The 20103-nt window shown below is 39.4% G+C and overlaps 1 protein-coding gene across 1 annotated transcript in view; it reads left to right on the top strand.

Annotated features, from left to right (window-relative positions):
- NCKAP1L (NCK associated protein 1 like) overlaps nucleotides 1–20103 on the top strand; it is a 97991-nt gene that overhangs the window by 74656 nt on the left and 3232 nt on the right. The window contains exons 29-30 of the mRNA XM_034419289.3: nucleotides 2125–2234; nucleotides 17404–17493. Of these exons, the coding sequence (XP_034275180.2) occupies nucleotides 2125–2234; nucleotides 17404–17493 (200 nt within the window). The remainder of the gene's footprint in view (nucleotides 1–2124; nucleotides 2235–17403; nucleotides 17494–20103) is intronic.

Here is a 20103-nt window from a genome sequence, read left to right as displayed (position 1 = left end):
AATTCCTTTTCTGGTCAAACCAGGCCTCTATTTGGAGGAAGTGATGGCCAGATGATGGATAAAGTGAGATTTCCCTTGGCTTTTCTTGACAATTACAGGTAGTCTCCGACTTACCGCCACAATTGAGCTCTAAATTTCTGTTGTTAAGTGAGACATTTGTTAAGTGAGTTTTGCCCCATTTTACGACCTTCATTGCCACAGCTGTTAAGTGAATCACTGCAGGCATTCAATTAGGAACACAGTTGTTAAGTGAATCTGGCTTCCAGAAGGTCGCAAAAGGGGATCACATGACCCTGGGACACTGCCACCATCATAAAGATGAATCAGTTGCCAAGAGTCCGAATTTTGATCACGTGACCTTGGTCATGTGACCAAGATCATGCACAGGTCTTAAGATCTTAAAAAACGGTCATAAGTCACTTTTTTTCAGTGGCATTGTAACTTCAAACAATCACCAAATGAACTGTGGTAAGTCTGTATTCTGTCTGTAGGCAAGATGAGAGGGAATGGAATCAGCCCTTGGGGCAGTTCAGTGTCTCCCTCTCTTTTCTAATATGTTAAAGGCTAAGCAAATGAGGAGGCAGATCTTAGCTAGAAGTAAGCCTTGATATCTGGGATCACCAAGGTTAGGGAGTAAGATTAACATGAACAATATTGCTGGCTGCAGCTAAAAAGACTTGCACTAAGAATCAATGTTAGGCAATGATAGTCAGAAGGAGCTCTGGGCTACTTCCAGCATTTGATGCCCCCTTGCCATAATATAATTTTTATGATGGTGATTTGAACGCTTCCAAGCATATGTCTAAAATTGAGTTTCTTTTGAGTGTGAAGCCAGGTTTAGTCATCCTACCTTAACCCTCATTGGCCGCACCACAGAAATTCATTGAATTAGGTCACATTGGCTCAAGCAATTGTTGAAAGTTCTTAAAAGCTGCCTCTAGCAACAGTACAATTTTTGGCAGATAATATTGGCCACGCCTCTTGTTTAGCGAAAGCAGCCAAAGATCAGGATTGTAACTGGGTTATGGAGACGGGGAAATTGGGTAACATCCTTGCATTGTTAGGAGCTTACTAATTGCTCTACAGCATATAGGTGCCTCCTCAAATTTTAAAGTCCAGTTGACCAAGTAGAATATGATTTTAATTTTGCAAAAGTAGCTGGAAGATCCCTCTCAAAATAGATGCAAAGAACGTCTACAACCATACAGTTATGGTTTACAACAGGTCATTTAGTGACCGTTCTAAATTACAACAGCACTGAAAAAAGTGACTTAGGACCATTGCAGCATCCCCATCATCATGTGGTTTACATTTGGATGCTTGACAGCTGGTTCATATTTATGATACTTGCAGTGTGATCACTTTTTGCGACCTTCTGACAAGCAAAGACAATGGGGAAGTCAGATTCATTTAACAACTGCATTACTAAGTTAACAACTTCAGTGATTTGCTTAACAAATGTGGCAAGAAAAGTAGTAAAATGGGGCTGTTAGGAGGTTTGGTTATATCCTCAGTCCCTGAAATATTGTCCCCCCCTTACTGTATTTTTCAGAGTATAAGACGCACCTTTTTCCCGCATAAAAGGGGATGAAAATTTAGGTGTGTCTTATACACCGAATGTAGCCCCACCCCCACCATTTGGCCTCTGCCTCGCAGCAGTTACCTCCTTGCAAGCAAACAGCAAGAAAAAACAGCTCCTTTCAGCTTCAGCACAGCCCAATTAGCACAAGTTGATTGGATCGCCTCCCGACTCTCAGCTGATTTGCTCTCAGCTGTTTTGCACAGGGCTCTGCTGCTTGCTGCAAAGAGGTAAATTGCTGGAGCAGATTTTTTTTTTCCCCTTGTGCTAATCAAGCTATGCTGAAAATGAAAATGAAAGTAAAGCAGGCTGTTTGCTGTTTGCAGCAACGAGGCAAAATTGGGCAGAGGCAGAGGGAATTTCTTTTTCTTCTTTTCCTCACCAAAAAAGGTAAGGTGCGTCTTATACTCCGGTGCGTCTTATACTCCGAAAAATACGGTAGTATTTTGGCCAAAGCCAAATAGCTGTAGTATGTCCAACATCACTAAGAATACCATGGTCCACTATGTTGATTGAACCCAACTGTTGCTATTTCTTTGCTGCAGGTTATAGAAACAATATCCACTGCCTTGCCAAAGCTATCATCCAGGTGTCGGCTGCACTCTTCACCATCTACAACAAAAATATTGAGAGCCATCTCAAGGAATTTCTGGTTGTGAGTAGAACCCTTGATCTTTCCTGCATGTGTTATTCCTCCATAGGTTTTCAGGACTCCCCAAGTCTCCTTTATTTCTCTAGATCAGGACAATTAGGAGGTCATAGCTTAATGGAGAACAAAGGTCCCTAGATTGTGAACCATTTCTCTCCCCTCTCCTCTCCTCTCCTCCCCTCTTTTTTCTTTCTTTGCATTTTTTTCACATTTTTTTTTTTACTTTCGTTATTTTTTTCCCTGTCAACATTTATATTGTTTTTATTCTTTTAAAAATAACCTAAAGACTATCTTTTGCTAGGGTTTAATTTAAAAATCAAATCAAAACATGTCTGTTGCATAACAAAATATTTCCAATGTTATTAATCTTTAAAAACACTCTTTTGAAACATCAGAGCATGGCAATTCATTTTCCTGAATTCTGTTTTGAATGATTTTAAAAAATCATTCTGGGAAAGAGAGATCCAAATGTTTTAGCAAATATACAGTAATGTATGACTAAAGATACCGCATTTGTGCTGTGGGCCATTCCCTTCTGTTTCACACAATGGTCATTTTTATAAAAAGGCAACCTCTGAATTGTTCCCTTTGTTCTCTCCTTGCATTTACTTTTGATTTACTCTACGGAAAATTGGAGGTTGGTTTGCTTCTTTTTATTTTTACTGCTAGTGAAAGTAATTTGTTTACTGAGAAAGTCATTTCTCTTTCATTTGCTGCAGAAAGATGGAGACAAATTGTATTTAGTCAGATTTAAGGCTGATAATCATGATTGCATTTTATAAAATATATTCACTACAACAAAAATTATATATAGATCTAATTTTTATGGTTAGGGGAAAAATACATTGTCAATCAATTTCATTAGTTTTTTTTTTTAAGGAACTAGTATTTGAAACTGTGTATATATGCCTATAATGACTTTTGCTTAATATTGTATGTCCAGTCATTGTGGCCTGTTCAATATTGCTTAGAGCAGTACTGTATGTGAAAAACAATAGTACTATAGACAGGCTAGCCAGGAGGGGGAAAAAAATCCAAAAGGCACCTGAAATCTTCTCCACCTGAAGATTTACCAAATAGCTGTGCATGTTCAGGCTTTCAAGTTTCAATGTTTTCTTCATTAATCAAAGTGATTAAAAATCTGGGGAGACAAAAGGAGGGGATTGAAGTGAAAGCTAGATCTACACTGTGCACGTTAAGCCCAATTTGATTTTACCTTCTACTCATTTTTCTTATTTGGAATCATCTTGCCTGATAAAGAATTCTTGAACACTTGAACTTGTGCAACTAGTTTGTAAATTTTCAGTCGCTGTCATAAAAATATTGCCTCAAGAGGAGTTTGGGCCTTTCTGGTGCCCATTATCTCCTGTTAACAGCTGGCCATTCTCTTTTGGTCTTCCTTAAGCCCATATGTCTTTCTGATAAGAAACCTACGTTAAAGTTCTGCTTCCTTCCGATCTGCGAAAGGAAGAAAATTCATGCGGGTCACGCTCAGAAACACTGCCTCTCACAGACCCGACATTTGGGCTGCTACTTGGTAAAAAGAAAACAAAGGAACGGAGAGTCTGACTAAACGATCTTCTTGAGATTTTTCCAGTTGTCAGACTGGACACACATTTGCAAATTGGACACAGCTGTCTGCTACCCCTAATTCAGGGACCAGTTCCACGGTCTTGCAAATTCTCCTTGACCAAAGGCATTTCTCCTTGCTAATATTTCACGTGACTCACATCTTGCGCAACTATATCTTCCCACACAAATGTAAAAAAAAAAAAAAAAAAGGTAAACCCACCGGCTATTAGTGATGGATAGAGGTGCCACTCAGCATGATGGCTTCCTTATTTCTGGCCTCTGGGAATCAGTATACCTGTTGATTAGATACCATGGGAAGGTTGCCATTTCACTTGGCCATCCTGCCAGGTGAAAGGGGATCATGGAAATGAGGAAGGGAGTTGTGGGCACTGGACAATCAGCTTTATTATACAGTTCATGAGCTGGCACTTTGTGGGTAAATGTTGCTACCCTTTTCCACTAGGAGACTGCAATTCAAGAGGGAGAGCACAGTAGAGGAAAATTCTTCACCAGTTGAGTCTCTGTTGTGAATCCCTTAAAACACCCCCCCCCGAGATATTATGCTTTTAAAATTATTTTAGGGTATGAGAAAAGATGAACCCTTGAAGAGGCTGCCCCAATCAAGTAGAAATGCATTATCCCAAAGGTCCAGCAACTGGACTTTCTGGTTTTTATTTGAAGACGTTTCGCTTCTCATCCAAGAAGCTTCTTCAGCTCTGACTGGATGGTGGGGAATGGAAAGATTTGTATTCCTTGCAAAAAGCTGGTGATTTGTATTTTTTTTTTAGAGAGTCGTTGAGGCCACCTGGAGGTTTATCTGTGTCATCAGGGTCCCCTGAGTGGTGCAAATGGGTGTGGAGCCTTCTTGGAACTGCTGAAAGGACTGTGTCGTAGACACCAGATAGATGATGCCGTATCCCTCCCCCTCTGTTGAGAGAGGGCTGTTCAATTTTGACATAGATGGCCTCTTTAACCCCTGTTTCAAACTAGTGGTCTTCTATGTCCAAAGTGCAGACTTTGCTGTCTTCAAAAGAGTGGCCTTTGTTTTTTTTAAATGCAGATGGGCTGCTGAATCTTGTCCTGATGGGTTTGTTCTCCTATGTTGTGCCCCTTCATAAACGCAAACCATCCAGTCAGAGCTGAAGATGCTTCTTGGATGAGAAGCGAAACATCTTCAAAGAAAAACTAGAAAGTCCAGTTGCCTCTTGAAAAAAAAAGCACCTTTGGGACAACCATGACCTGGATGACTGAGAAGCTCCAGAGACATTTAGAAATGCATTAGTTTTTAACTGATTAAATTTACATATCACACAAACGGGAAAGCGTTTTTATGGGGGTTCTGAGAAGAAGATGAATGGGTTTTTTTTCTGCAGAATTTACGTTTTAAATATTTTTTGTTTAAAGGAAGGTGATTTTCAATATTTTAATCACACCTGTGAAAAATGTGCATGCCTTGAACCTTTTACGCTAATTAAAAAGAAAAAAGGCACGTGCTTTGACCTTCGTGAGCTGAAGAGTTTGCTGATTGCCGAATATAGATAGTGCTCAGCTTACGACCACAACTGAGCCCAAAATTTATGTTGCTAAGTGAGACACTTGTTAGGTTAATTTTCCCCATTTTACGACTTTTCTTGCCACCGTTAAGTGGATCACTGCAGTTGTTAGGTTAAAAACCCAGTTTATTAAGTGAATCTGGCTTCCCCATTGACTTTGCTTGTCAGAAGCTTGCCAAAAAGATCATATGACCGTCATAAATATGAATCAGTTGCTAAGTATCTAAATTTTGATCACATGACCATGAGGATGCTGCAACTGTTGTGAGTGTGAAAAATGGTCATAACTCACTTTTTTCAGTGCTGTTGTAAGTTTCAACGGTCATTAAATGAACTGTTGTAAGTTGAGGACCACCTGAATGTTTGGAAATGCAGCCTGGTACAGTATTTAACAACTTACCTGGTAGTCATAATCAACCCAGAATGCAAGAAAGCAAGCGAAAGGACTGACAGAGGAAAATCAAGTTGCTCCATTCTTTCTTCACTGGTCAGCTCCATTTCAGTGCTAGTAAGTGCCTTTCACTACTGACCAGATTGAAAATATAGCAGTGGAGAAAAGGGATTTGTTTCTGCATCAGCCTACTTGGTAAAAGTCCATTTTGTTCATTATCTCAAGTGTAGGCAGTAAGGCAGATGACCTTGTCAAGAGATATTCAGTAACTGTTGCCTAGGTAAAAGAGGCTAAGGCATTTTAAAGTCCAAAGCAATGAGGTTACTTTTGGAAATAGCTCAGGCAGGAACATCTCTCGATTTTCTGGATTATAAAAAGGAAGAGGTCAGGGGTAAGATTGAAAAATTTTAGCAACCAGTTCTCTGCCCAGTTGCTGGGTGGGTGTGGCCATAGGGGCGTGGCCTATTCAGCCTCCTACACCAGTGGTGGGTACCAACCGGTGTTACCACCGGTTCTCTTTGCGCACGCGCTTTGCTCTGCACAAGCGTGTTAGGTTTCTAGGCCAGCTGAGGTGCGGCAATCCACTGTGCCGTGCCTATCAGCTGGGCTAAAAAACAAGAAATAAAGGTAGGAATAAAGCGGGGGCAGATGGGAGGGCCCAGCTCCCAGTCAAAGAGAACCGGTTAGGTGACATCACATCATCACAACTACCGGCTCAGCCGAACCGGGCCGAACCCACCACTGTCCTACACCATAGGCTCTGGAAGCTTTCCTCGAGCCTCCAGGAGGGCGAAAACAGCCTCCTCCAGGGTCCGGAGGCCAGAAACAGGCCATTTTCAGACTTCCGTGTTGCGATGTTTTTCTGGATCGGACTCAATAAATCATTAGAGAATTAAGAGTTCAAATACAACTCTTTTTATTTACATAAAGGCATTCTATATTCACTGAATATTCACAGATAGAAGCAGGGAAACTGTGGAGGGTAGCTCCTTATATACACAGGGGGTGGAGTCATGAGAATGAGTGATGAGTCATGAATACATTAGGAATCAAAGAATGAATTAACCCTTGATGTTCTTATATACATTATTTACACATTAGAGAATAAGGCATTTACATCTAACAAATCCCCCTCTAAATGCCGATTATTTACACAACACCAATTACATTCAGATTCGGGACAATACAATACATGCAATTTGGAAGTTAAATATTTATGTTGTTTGGATGGTAAAGGCTTTGTTAAAATGTCAGCTATCTGTTCCGAAGTATCACAATGCACAGCTTTTATAAAACCGTCTTGAGATAATTGTCTTACATGTTTAAACTTTATATCTATATGTCTGGACCTTTGTCCAATAGCATCAGATCTGGAGATTTCAATGGCTGCTTTGTTATCCTCATTTATGATAAAAGGTAAAATAGGTTTCTTCCAAACCTCTGAAATTAAGTCATTAAACCACACAAGGTTATTTGCAGATTTGGATAAACAGACATATTCTGCTTCTGTAGTTGAAGTAGCTACCAGTTCTTGTTTGCCGGTGTACCAATAAATTGGACAATCATTTAAAAAGAAAATATAACCTGATGTACTTTTTCTGCAAGATGTGTCTCCTGCCCAATCCGCATCTGCATAACATATGAGTCTTGGTTCCTTGTTGCCATTTGGTTCTAATATAAGGCAAAAATCTAAAGTGCCTTTCAGGTACCTCAAAATCCTTTTGACAGCTTCCCAATGGTACATTGTTGGTTTACTGACATATCTGGACAGTAAATTAAGTGGTAAGGCTATATCTGGCCTAGTCCAATTAGATATATAAAGAAGTGAACCTATGATTGATCTATAAAATGTGTTATCCTTAAATTCAGGAGATGATTCATCAGTATTTCTGAGAAAGTCAGTTTGCATGGGGGTATCACATGTTTTAGCATTGTTCAAATTACATTTGTTTAGAAGTTCTACAATTTTATCCTTTTGAGTAAGCTGGAACCCTTTTTTTGTTTTACTGATCTGTACACCAAGATACTTATTTACTTTACCTAAAGATTTTAGTGAAAAATGTTCATTCAGCTTGTTCACAAAAATTTCTCTTCTTCCTTTATGTTTTCCAATATATAAAATATCGTCTACATAAATCAATACAAACTCAATACAGTCATCATTCTTTTTGACAAAAAAACAATTATCAGCAGATGTGGTGTTAAAATCCATAGTCTTGAGCACCTTTACCAAACAATCATACCATCTTTTACCAGATTGTTTCAATCCATATAAGCTTTTGTTTAACAACCAAGTTTCATTTTTATTTGTGTATTGGCTGTGAGGGGCCCTTACATAGATTTCTTTATCTAACTCTGCGTGTAGGTACGCAGTCTGTATATCATATTGAAATACATCAAGGTTAAGTGCTGATGCTACCACCAAAGCTGTTTTGACACTCTCTGTCCTCACAGTAGGGGAATATGTGTCTGTATAGTCCTCTGGATATTTTTGTGCGTAACCTTGGGCAACTAATCTAGCTTTGTACAGGTTATTGCCTCCTTCCAAATTTTTAATTTTATATATCCACCTGGTACCAATAATAGTTTTGTCCTTAGGTGCAGTTGTGGGAGTAAACACATTTAATCCTTTCAAACTTTCCATTTCCTTTTTCATGGCTAGTTCCCATTTCTCTTTTTCTTCGCGAGGAAGTTTCAGTACTTCCTCGTACGTATTAGGTGTTATTGGTTCACTATTTACATTCATTACGTAATCTTTATATTTATCTGGCATCTTGTTCCTGTTGTTCCTAATTGTTCTTTCTGGTTTACTATTGTTGTCATGCATATATCTTGCCTCCTTTTTTGTTAGTGTATCAGTTTTTATTTTGTACTGGCTATTTGTCCAGGTTTTGGTCTTGTTTTCATGTTTGTTAATATTTTGTTTATCTACAGTTCCTTCCTTATGATATTTTGTTTCTATGTGTTTATTTGGGAATATTTCATTTAAATGTAATTTAGACCAGTTGGCCTGTTCATGGAACACGGCTGTTCTGGAAACTATAAATTTATTATTGCCATCAATGAATCTATATCCTTTTGTACCAGTTTCATATCCCATGAATCTAAGTCTTCTGGATACATTTTCTCCCTTTCTTCTCAATTGTTTGGGTATGTGTACGTCTGCAGTGACTCCAAAAATATGCATATGTGCCAATTTTGGTTTTCTATTATACATCACTTCGTATGGTGTTTTATTTATAATACTGGACCAGGTCCTATTTTGTGTATAATTTGAATAGTGTAATGCCTCTGACCAAAATTGTTTACTTAAGCCAGCATCCTCTAATGTACATCTAATCATAGTTTGTAGTGTGGAATTTTTCCTTTCTGCAATTCCGTTCTGGAACGCAGAAAATGGACTGGAAGTGTAATGTAGCATTCCTCTATCCTTTAGCCATTGAGAGAATTCTTTAGACATGAATTCACATCCTCTATCTGTCATAATTTGCTTTATTCTAATATTATGTTGTGTCTCTATGCGTTTATAAAATTCCTTAAATTTTTGAAAAGTCTCATCTTTATGTTTCAATGTGTAAACAAAACCATAACGGCTATAATCATCCACTATTGTTAGAAAATAACGTTTTCTATATGTGATTGATGGAGTAAGTGGTCCTACTAGGTCCATGTGTACTAAGTCAAAAATTTTGTTAGTTGATCTGGCAGATTTTTTTGGTCTGGGGCTAGTTTTTAGTTTTGTAGACTTACATACTGAGCATTCCAAATAGTTTTCACAATTTTTTATTTTGACACCTTCTGCGTGTTCAGTCATTTTTTGTACTACAGGAAAGCTGGCATGGCCTAACTTCCTATGTAAGATGTGAGCACACTCATCATGGATTGGTTTACCTATCTTTGGTTTTTTTATGTTGGGTGCATCATTCTGATCATGTGATATTATACAATCATCATCGTCACTATTGCTAACATTTTCATCATCTATTTCTATACATTCTTCAACATTTGAATCAATATTATGTAGCCATTCTTCTTTTGTTATGAGGTAGGGCAAGCCCCCTTTAATTATCACAGTACCTATTTTACTTTTGTTTTTCTCTAGGATTGCTTCTCCCTTTGAGAAAGTTATATTAATATCAGAGTCCCTACTTAGTTTTATGGCACTCAATATGTTATGAGGTATTTCGGGTATTAACAATACCCCCTCTATTTTTCCTAAACCAGACAAAATTACATTCCCTCTGCCTAGTACTTGAACCTTTTCTTGATTGGCTACTTTTATTACAAACTTATCTTCTGTAAAAGAAGACAATATATCTTTATTGTTAGTGGTATGGTTTGTAGCTCCAGAATCGATGAGCCAATTATTATTTTCACTTTGTTGGGGTTTTGTATTGTCATGTTTATTTAGTCCATTCAGTGAACCAGATTTTTTATCTCTTGAGCTTTCTCTGCCCCCTCTATTTTCTCTATAATTTGGTGGACTCCTATATCTATGCCTTTCTATAGAAGGCTGTCTATGATTGTGTCTGTTCATGTCTGTGCCTTTCTTTTGAAAATCTGGGGCAATCTCTTCTATTATGTTCTTTGGACCCACAATTATGGCATCTATATGTTTCATTATATTTTTCTTGGAAAGCTACTTTCCTAACAGGTCTATGTTCTGTATGATTGTTAGATTGATTTTTTCTCGAATTGTCTTCAGCTATCAATTTGTTGGATAGACTTTCTATGGATAAATATCCTAAGTTAATGGTATCAAGATGTGACATGAAATTGTCCCATGATGAGTCAAGTGAGTTAATAATAACACTTTTCATTGTTTGGTCTGAAATAACTTCTCCCCTTAAATGCAGTTCAGCCCTTATTTTGTTTAAACATATTAAATGCTCACTTATAGAAACCCCTGGTTTTACTCTAGATGAAAAGAATTCTTTGGACATTCTTGTTGTAGTGGCTACACTGTCGCTGTGGAACAAATTAAACATACATTGAATAATTTCTGAAACAGTCAGATTTGATTTGATGCTATAATACATTGCAGGAGATATACTGGCTATTATTAGAAAAAAGGCTCTATGGTGTAATCTATCTATTTTTAAAGTCCAAGGTCTTCTTGGAGGATTAGTGATAAAAAATAATAAGTTCTCTTTCATGAAAATAACCTGAAGCTGCTGATACCATTCTTGTAGATTAATACCATCAACCCTTAACTTTGGGAAGTCACTAGGCAAGTTTCCTATATTACTTTGGCCGTTACTTACAACCTGAGGCAGTTTGTGGTCTTGCAAATGCAGAAAATTGCAGAATGGTGTAGGGATGTCAGCAACGAGTCTGTGTGGTTCCCTCATGAGTTCGAATCTTCCCGGGTTGTTTTCTTGACTTCGCGCATGCGCGTTGCTCATTCTTTCTTTGTCTCCGTCGTGGAAGGTTCTCTCCACTGCCGTTTGCTCGCTCGTCTCCTCTTCGGATGAGTCGGTTTCTGGCTCGGTCTTTGGGGTCCTGGTGACGACGGCTGTTCTTTTCTTTCTCTTGTGAGCGATGTCGCTTGCTTCTGTCCTTGGTGCAGGGCGGAATCGGCAAGGTTCTCTGGGCTCTGGTGTCGTCGCTCTCGAAGTTGGGGTGTAGGCGTGCAGGTCCCGAGGCATCGGTTCGTTCGCTTGCTTCTTCGGCGATTCCCTGGTGATTTTTAGTTTTGGCCCAAATACATTAAAGAGTGTTTTTATTGCTGATTCTATTTGTATCTCTGTTGGTGTTTCTTCAATTTCCGTGTCTGATTCTTCTGAGTTATAAAGTCTTTCCTTTTCGTTTTCAGCATCGAGAGGATCTTTTCGCGCCAGAGATTTTGAATTTTGTCCTTTGATTGGTTCAGTTTCGCTCATCTTGGAAGTCTGTTGAGAACAAGATGGCTGCCATTCAAAATTTTGCGCGGGATCAGTGTTTCTCTCTTTCGTTGTAATTTTATTTGTAGGTAAATCGCTCACCGTTTTCGAGTCCTTATTTTCATTTGCGTGAATTTCTTTTCCTTTTGTCATTCCTTCGCTTTTTATGACGTTTTTGATTTTTGCTTTGAGTCTTAGCAGTTTTAATATCTCAGACCCGAGAGGACTGCTTTTCAATTCCTTTTCTTTTTGTTCATCTATTATTTCTTGATCTTCTTCCATCTCTTTGCTGTATGCCCTGGTGTTGGGCCTATCTCTTTTAGATATGTTTAAGTTCTTATTGAGTCAATCAAACCATCCTCTGCTACCAGATTGTTGCGATGTTTTTCTGGATCGGACTCAATAAATCATTAGAGAATTAAGAGTTCAAATACAACTCTTTTTATTTACATAAAGGCATTCTATATTCACTGAATATTCACAGATAGAAGCAGGGAAACTGTGGAGGGTAGCTCCTTATATACACAGGGGGTGGAGTCATGAGAATGAGTGATGAGTCATGAATACATTAGGAATCAAAGAATGAATTAACCCTTGATGTTCTTATATACATTATTTACACATTAGAGAATAAGGCATTTACATCTAACATTCCGGTACTTCCAGTACTTCCGGTAGGCCCGTTTTTCGCCCTCCTCAGGCTCCGGAGGCTTTCCTCAAGCCTCTGGGAGGGCAAAAACGGCCTCCCTGGGCTCTGGAGGCCCTCTGGAGGCCGGAAACGGGCCCGTTTTCAGACTTCCGGTACTTCCAGTAGGCTTCTTTTTCACCCTCCCAGAGCCTTCGCGCGGGCCCTTCACTTACCTCGCATCCAAAATGGGCCACGTGGAGACTCCTGGGAGGGGAGGGGAGGGGTGGTCAGGGTCAGCCAGTCTTTGCAACTACCGGTTCGACGAACCAGATTAAAATTAACATCCGGTTCACCCGAACAGGTCCGAACTGGCTGAATCCCACCCCTAGAAGAGGTACAATCAGACCTGCACGTTTCTCTCCTCATTTATGATACGGTAGCAATCAAAATAGTTTTAGCCTACCAGTGAATTGGTTCCCTGGCCAGGTCTGCTTAGTGGGTAGGGCAGGGTGCACCACTTGTCTGAGCTTGATGGCTAAGCAATGTTGGGTTTGGTTAATACTATGTGATAGACTATGAAGGCTCTAAGCTAGTCAGGAAAGTTGAACAAAAATAAATATCCAAGAAGGAAGCAGCAGTCAACTTCCATGTTTTGCCTGAACTCAGCTCAATTTGAAGGATGGGGGGAAAAAATAGATGGGGTAGGCAAGCTTTTGTTGATGGAGGCTAGGATTGGGGCGGGTGTGTGTGTATGTGCTGTTAAAAGAGCAAGAATTAGTTTTAACCCATTGGTAGATTCTTTGAATGTTTCCAGGAGGGGGGAAAAAATGAAATTAGGCTGCTAGTAGCTAGGCTGAATCTCTTGACACACCCTTGGACTCGAAATGCTTCCTTTCATTCTTTTTTGACGGAAATGTCAAAGTTCTGACTAATGAGCCGTGGTGGCGCAGTGGTTAGAGTGCAGTACTGCAGACTACTTCTGCTGATCACTGGCTGCCAGCAGTTTGGCAGATCGAATCTCACCAGGCTCAAGGTTGACTCAGCCTTCCATCCTTCCGAGGTGGGTAAAATGAGGACTCAGATTGTTAGGGGGAATATGCTGACTCTGTAAACCGCTCAGAGAGGGCTTTAAAGCACTGTGAAGCAGTATATAAGTCTAAGTGCTATTGCTGTTGCTAACGAACCCAGCCAGTTCAGCACTTCGAGATTCAGCTTTCTCAAAGGACTGTTTTATTGAATACATTATTTCAGCATGAATGAAAACGAAATCAGCTCTAAATATTTTCTGCGGTTTCATTATAATTAAAGAATAGATAATTCCCTCCCTCATGATCACAGGTCATATTGTCCAATTAGGTGTCCTGGCATCTCCTTGGCAACTCCCTTCAGTCTCTGGCCAGCACCTATTGAGATGACCTTGGTTCCCATGGGATGGTTTGTTGTTGTTGTTGTCTGGGCTGACATTCCAGACTCCCCCCACCCCAACACTGTGGCAATCTGAGAAACGGAAAAAAATGGCTGTGGCAGGCCTGATCCGTTTCGAGGTTGACAAGAAAACTATACGGGCATGAAATTGTCTGCCCTTATTGCTAATCTTATCCTTCATCTCTTTCCTACTAGTCATCTGACTTCCTTCCAAAGTAATGGGGATAAATTTTAATGGATTTTACCTTCCTTGGTACCAGAAAAAAAAGGGGGAAATACTACTTTTTAATTAAGGGTGACTCATGGGCATGGGATGACATGAAGGCAATATGGTGTGGAAAATTTTTTGGGGAGTTCTATCGTATTGATGCAAGTTGGGAAAGGAAGATACCTTTCAGAATATCTCTAGAAAAAAATGAAAAGTAAGAACCTAACTAAATCTTATAATCCTAAGAATTAGCAGTATTTCTTGCAGTCTTTACACGTGAGGAAGGTTTTAATGGGAAATGCCCATTTCAATTTACATATGTATTAAATTTATAAAGCTATCCATCTCCCAAAAGGAACTCTTTTGATATAGTCAATTCTCTCAAATATTAAAGGGAATTAACTTGAAATAACGGAAGACAACCCTTACTTACAGAGACCTTCTAATGCAATCAGTGAAGTCAGTCTGACAAAGATTTTAGTTGCTTGAATGGGATCCTGGATTTCAAAACACACACACACAGAGGCTCTGGAGAAAATATTATGTGTGTGAGAGACAGAGAGCATTTGGCTTCTTGTTTGAATGTTGCTGGGCAGTCCTTCTGCTTTCAAAGCTATTCGTAAAGCCATGAAAGCCAGCAGCTTGGTAATTTGGTGGAGCCTTGGTGGCGCAGCAGACTAAAGCACTGTTAAGTAATACCAGCTGCCTGCAATTACTGCAAGTTCAAATCTTACCAGGGTCAAGGTTGATTCAGCCTTCCATCCTTTCGAGGTAGGTAAAATGAAGACCTGGTTTGTGGGGGCAATAAACTGACTTTGTATATAAAAGAACACCGCTTGTGGGGGGGGGGGGGGGGGGCGGCAAAAGCCCTACTAAGCAGGTATATACAAAAGTATGAAGGCTATTGCTTAACGCATTGTAAGCTGCCCTGAGTCTCCGGAAAAGGGCGGCATATAAATTGAACCAAATAAATAAATAAATAAATAAACTTTGGGCCAGTCACTCTCTCTCAGCCCAATTCACCTCACAGGGTTGTCGTTTGGGGGAAAGTAGGTGGAGAAAGATGTGCTAGATATGTTCACCACCTTGAGATATTTTTAAAAATAATAAAGGAAGAATATAATAAACAAACAAACAAACAAACAAACGGCAGGTTTAGCATTGGCAGAGGGAAAATGTTTCACACAGCTCAGGACAGGGATAATAAGAGAGACCTTCCTGCCCTTCCCATGGAGTTTTGTCCTATCTAGGAGGGGAAGAGAAATGGATCTTATCTTCTTCCCCAGGGGAAAGAAAAACAGCTTGGGAAGAGCAACGCTGAGGAGAAAGAAAGCTCATCTAGAAAGCCCTAGTGGTTTTCAGAGCGTTTAAGCTGCAGATAATAGATGTGAAACCCTGGGCCTGAAGTTGAGCTCAAGGGAGCAGCTGAGTTTGTTGCTGCTGTACTGTCCTTCCTGCTACCCAGAGATATCGCTGCTTAAGATGTTTAATTCTGTCATTGAGCTCAGCAGCTATCCAAGATGGATAGTTCTGGGAGACTTTGCTTGTCTTCACGTGACAGAATTTGATGCAGCTCTGGAGATGTTGGCTACATGGACCTGACCCAGGGAACTGAGGACTTAATACACACTGATGGTCACATGGCATATGTGGGGCAACTGTGACATGATCTGAAGTTGGAAAACATCATCATCAGAAATATTAGATTTCTACTTTATAATAGATGTAATAACAGAAAGCCTGACAGCATTTCCTCTTCCCTCATCTTAGATCAAAGAGCGCCAAGGTCAGATAATCTTGAAGTTCTTTCTCACGGATTCCTGTTTTCCTCCTCATATTTTACTAATAGTTGCTGAATACGTACTTCAACACTATCTTTGTGCTGCTCCATAGCATCTGATGGAGAAAGTCGCTTGGTTCCACTCTGAGTTAAATTCCAATTGGACAGGTCCTGACAAACTGGCCAAGACACAATCTTGTCCTGTTAACTAAGAATTGTTCGTTATGGGATTCTTGAGGAGTTGGAAATGAAATGTTAGTCCAGTCACATGCCTATTAGATCTACGTCCCTTGTTTAAGGCTTCATAGGAGGTGACAAGTGGTTGGTTGCCTGTGATGGTAAATTCATCCTTGAAAGAGAGGGTGGTTTTTCCTGCCTTGAAGGAGTCAGAGGCATGCCTCCTCTTCAAAAAGCCATCACTTGACCCAATGGTTCTGGATAAATTTTATCCAGTCTAGCATTCTGTTTTGGGTGAAGGTTGTTAAGAAAGGGGTCAAACCACAGCTTCAGGGTGCCCTTGAGGAGACAGATAATATGGACCATTTTCAGTCAGTTTTCAGGCCAAGGCACAGTACAGACACAGTGTGGAACACCCTTGTTGGTAAAGTGCGGATGGAAATGTTAACAGTTGTCTTCATTCTTCTTGAACTCTTAGTCAGTGTGTCAATCATGACATTCTTCTGGACTAGAAACAGGGCTTGGGAATGAGAGTTATGGTGCTGCTGTGATTGTCTTGCTTCCATTTGGTGTTGACAAGCGGAGAGAGGTCCAGCCGGAGCCTGTGATTTATGGTTTGCCTTGGGGCTCTATTCAACCTCTACGTGAAACTGTTGGGTCAGGTCAAGAAATGACAGGAGGTCAGGTATCATCAGTATGCTGATGATCCACAGGAGCATGAACAGTTAGAGGTGACTCTTGGTATGCCCATGTAACACTTCCAGTACTTCAGCTGCATTAGTTATCAGTTAACTGATGAATGCAACTCAGGATGCTTGTTATCACTTATGAAACCATTCATGACCTGGTTATCTTCCTGGGACCAGCTTTGTCCTATGATTTCTACCTACCATGTAAAATCCGACACAACCGGCACAGATTATGTCTCATCTGTTAAGCAATCTAATATGATGGGACAAAGGGAGACATACCTGCTTTTTGGAATGCTCAGAAATTTAAATTGTTCCAACCCGCACAAGCTTTTAAATTATCTACGAAAAGCTACTATATTTCTTCCAGCTCTGGGGTAGGTTGGGGTGCGCCCAGCTAGTGTGCAGTATCTCTTTCGTTATATGTCTGTTCCTCCGCTACATTTATTTTTGTTATTTCTTTATTTGTTTTAGGTACTGTATCTATTTTTAATCTATACACCACCCAAAGTCAGTGTTGAGTTGGACAGCTTTATAAATCTAAATTACAAATACATAAAATGTCCACTTCTGATTGTGGTTTCCATCTGAAAATAAATAGGACAAACTTTGATACTATGCTTGGTCTTTAAAACAGGGAGGTGGGTTGTCTTTTGTTCAAGCATGGGTGCACTTTGTAACCCACCAAAATTTCAATGTCTTGTTCTGTGAGGTCTAATAATTTCCTCAACTTGACCAATATTCTTTTTTGGGAAAGAGTTTAGATCTGCAGTTTACATTTTAATCATTTCAATTAAATCTTATAGTTCTAGTTTTTGTTATCATTGGAAAACTGGCTGAAGTTCTGTTATCTTTTCTTTATCTCCATAGCTGGCTTCTGCTAGCATCTCACAGGGAGGGCAAGAAGTTGATCGGATGAAAGCCAAAAACTGGGAGTCCATCTCATTGCTCCTGTACCTGGTAAGTGTCTTAAAGGTTAGGCCATTTTAGGCTATTAGATGTGTGTTTCTTTAATACTGTGCTTCAAATAAATGAGAATCAGATTAGATTGCTTTATTTTTTTCCCAAGGTAATATCTGGAGACAGAAATAAAAACTTCTAAGGTAGAAGTGAGTAACTTGTGACCTGCAAAATGTGTTCAATCATCTCCATCAATTAAAACTAATATAAACAGTGGTGAAGGATGCTGTTTGAGGTGTAGTAGCTAGCATGCCAGATAGTCCCTATCTCTGTGCTAAAAGCACAAGGTTGTAGAGACCAGGAGTAAAATCTGATCCAACGTTAGAGTAGAGTAGAGTAGAGTAGAGTAGAGTAGAGTAGAGTAGAGTAGAGTAGAGTAGAGTAGAGTAGAGTAGAATTTTATTGTCACTTTAAATGTACACTAATCAGCATACATTAAAATGAATTTCGTTGCATTCAGTTCTCCAAAGATAGCCATTATGTACAATATATACCCACATACTGTATACACACCTATATGACACAGAGAAACATCACAGTCTAGTTCAGATGTATACATATACATCGCGAGAAAAATGAATCTTGTGAGTTTACCAGACAGATGGCATAGGGAACAAAGCTATTACAGAATCTCATAATCCTGCTAGAAATACTTCAAAACCTCCTTCCAGAGGGGAGCAACAGAAACAGACCATGAAGTGGGGATGTGGGGCCTCTAATAATGCTTTGAGCTCTAAGCACATAGTGCTTATAAGCAGTTTCCCAAATAATGGGAAGCGAGCTTCCTATAATCTTCTTAGCTGTCCTTACCACTCTCTGTATGGACTTTCTATCGGAGGCACTGTTGCCAACAAACCAAACGATGCAGTTTGTTAAAACGCTCTCAATAGTCCCTCTGTAAAAAGTGTCCAGGACAGAAGGAGAAAGATGTGCTCTTCTCATCTGATGCAGGAAATGAATGCTGGTTTGCACTCTTCACTAAATATAACATATGAAGAAGCCAAGTCAAATTGTTAGTTATCTGCACCTCCAGATACCGCTACTTAATGCTATTTACCATCTCCACAGCTGCAGCCTTGATACAAAGTGGAGCATGACTATGCTGGCTCTTTCTAAAATCTGCAATGATCTCCTTTGTTTTGTTAACATTCAAAACCAGGTTATTTTTTTATTAATAACTAACATTATTAGTGGCGCAGTGGTTAAGAGTGCAGTACTGCAGGCTACTTCTGCTGACTGCCGGCTGCCTGCACTTTGGCAATTCAAATCTCACCAGGCTCAAGGTTGACTCAGCCTTCCATCCTTCCGAGGTGGGTAAAATGAGGACCCAGATTGTTGGGGGCAATAGGCTGACTCTGTAAACCGCTTAGAGAGGGCTGTAAAGCACTGTAAAGCGGTATATAAGTCTAAGTGCTATTGCTATTATTCTAAGAAATATCATCAAACCCATCATGGTTGGTTGGTTGGTTTTTCCTCTTCCCTCCTTCTTTCCTTTTGCATCATGTCTGTGAAAGTGTCGTCTTTCTAAAACTCTTAGAAAAGCTGTGAAACTTTAGAGGACATTAATAATCATGAAAAATATTGTTGAGAAATATCTGTGCTGATCAGATCACTTTGCTTGGAGCTTGCTGGTGGCACCCACATTGAAAAAGCCCAGAGAATCACATATATTCATATTTCTGTGTAAGGATTTGTCTGTGTATACATGCAGTAATTGGCTGTGTGTAAACAGATATTTAAGGTTGCAACATTTCAACTTCCTTTCTTTAGTAATCCCTGAGGGAAGATACAAGAACTTCCTGATCAATGAAAGACCCTGCTCATGTGGGAATGTTATATTAGAAAAGCTAGTCTATATTCCAACTTCTCCTTTATAGGGATATTCGCGGAATCTAGATAACAGCCTCCTAATACAAAACATCCCATTTGTACTCAATGTATTATATGTACATTATCTACTTGCAGATAAAGATTTTAATATGGCAGGGGAAGTAGCCTAATTTTATTTGGCAGCCTGCCAGATACAGCTGCTATAAGGAGGAACATAAATCAAGACAGATAAGAATTACTGCTTTTTGTATTGTTTTCATGGACGTTTCAATAATTGACATTTATTTATTTATTTATTTATTTATTTAATTGAATTTCTATACCGCCCTACTCCCGAAGGACTCAGGGCGGTGCACAGCCATGGAATAAAACACATAAATATACAAAATTTAAGATCAAGTAAAAATGAATTAACATTGACCTGTAAGAGTAATAAAGAGACAGATTGTCTGGCTGATAAATCTGGTTATACCTTAAATATTTTAATAATTTAGTCGTGTATTAATATAGCATTTTGGCATTTCAGTAGTTTGGTATATTAGGATTTTAGTTTTTCATTTGTTTAGTAATTTAGTCTTAAGCATTTTAGAGAGTCGTTTCTTTTTTCCCTTTTTAGATAATGTATGAATATGATATTTGAGCTTGTTCTGTGTTAATCTGCATCATTTGTTTAGAGATGTCTTTATGTGTTGTAGCTCTTTATGAACTGTACACAGCCTTGATCAGTGACCATAAAACGAGTGATGAATAAAAATCATTGTACTTGGGGAAACCTACTTT

Source organism: Pantherophis guttatus, chromosome 2, assembly GCF_059756535.1.
Source record: "Pantherophis guttatus breed Tessera chromosome 2, ASM5975653v1, whole genome shotgun sequence".
NCBI lineage: Eukaryota > Metazoa > Chordata > Lepidosauria > Squamata > Colubridae > Pantherophis > Pantherophis guttatus.
The sequence above is the reverse complement of the archived record's forward strand: the minus strand, read 5'-3'. Positions and strand labels throughout refer to the sequence as shown.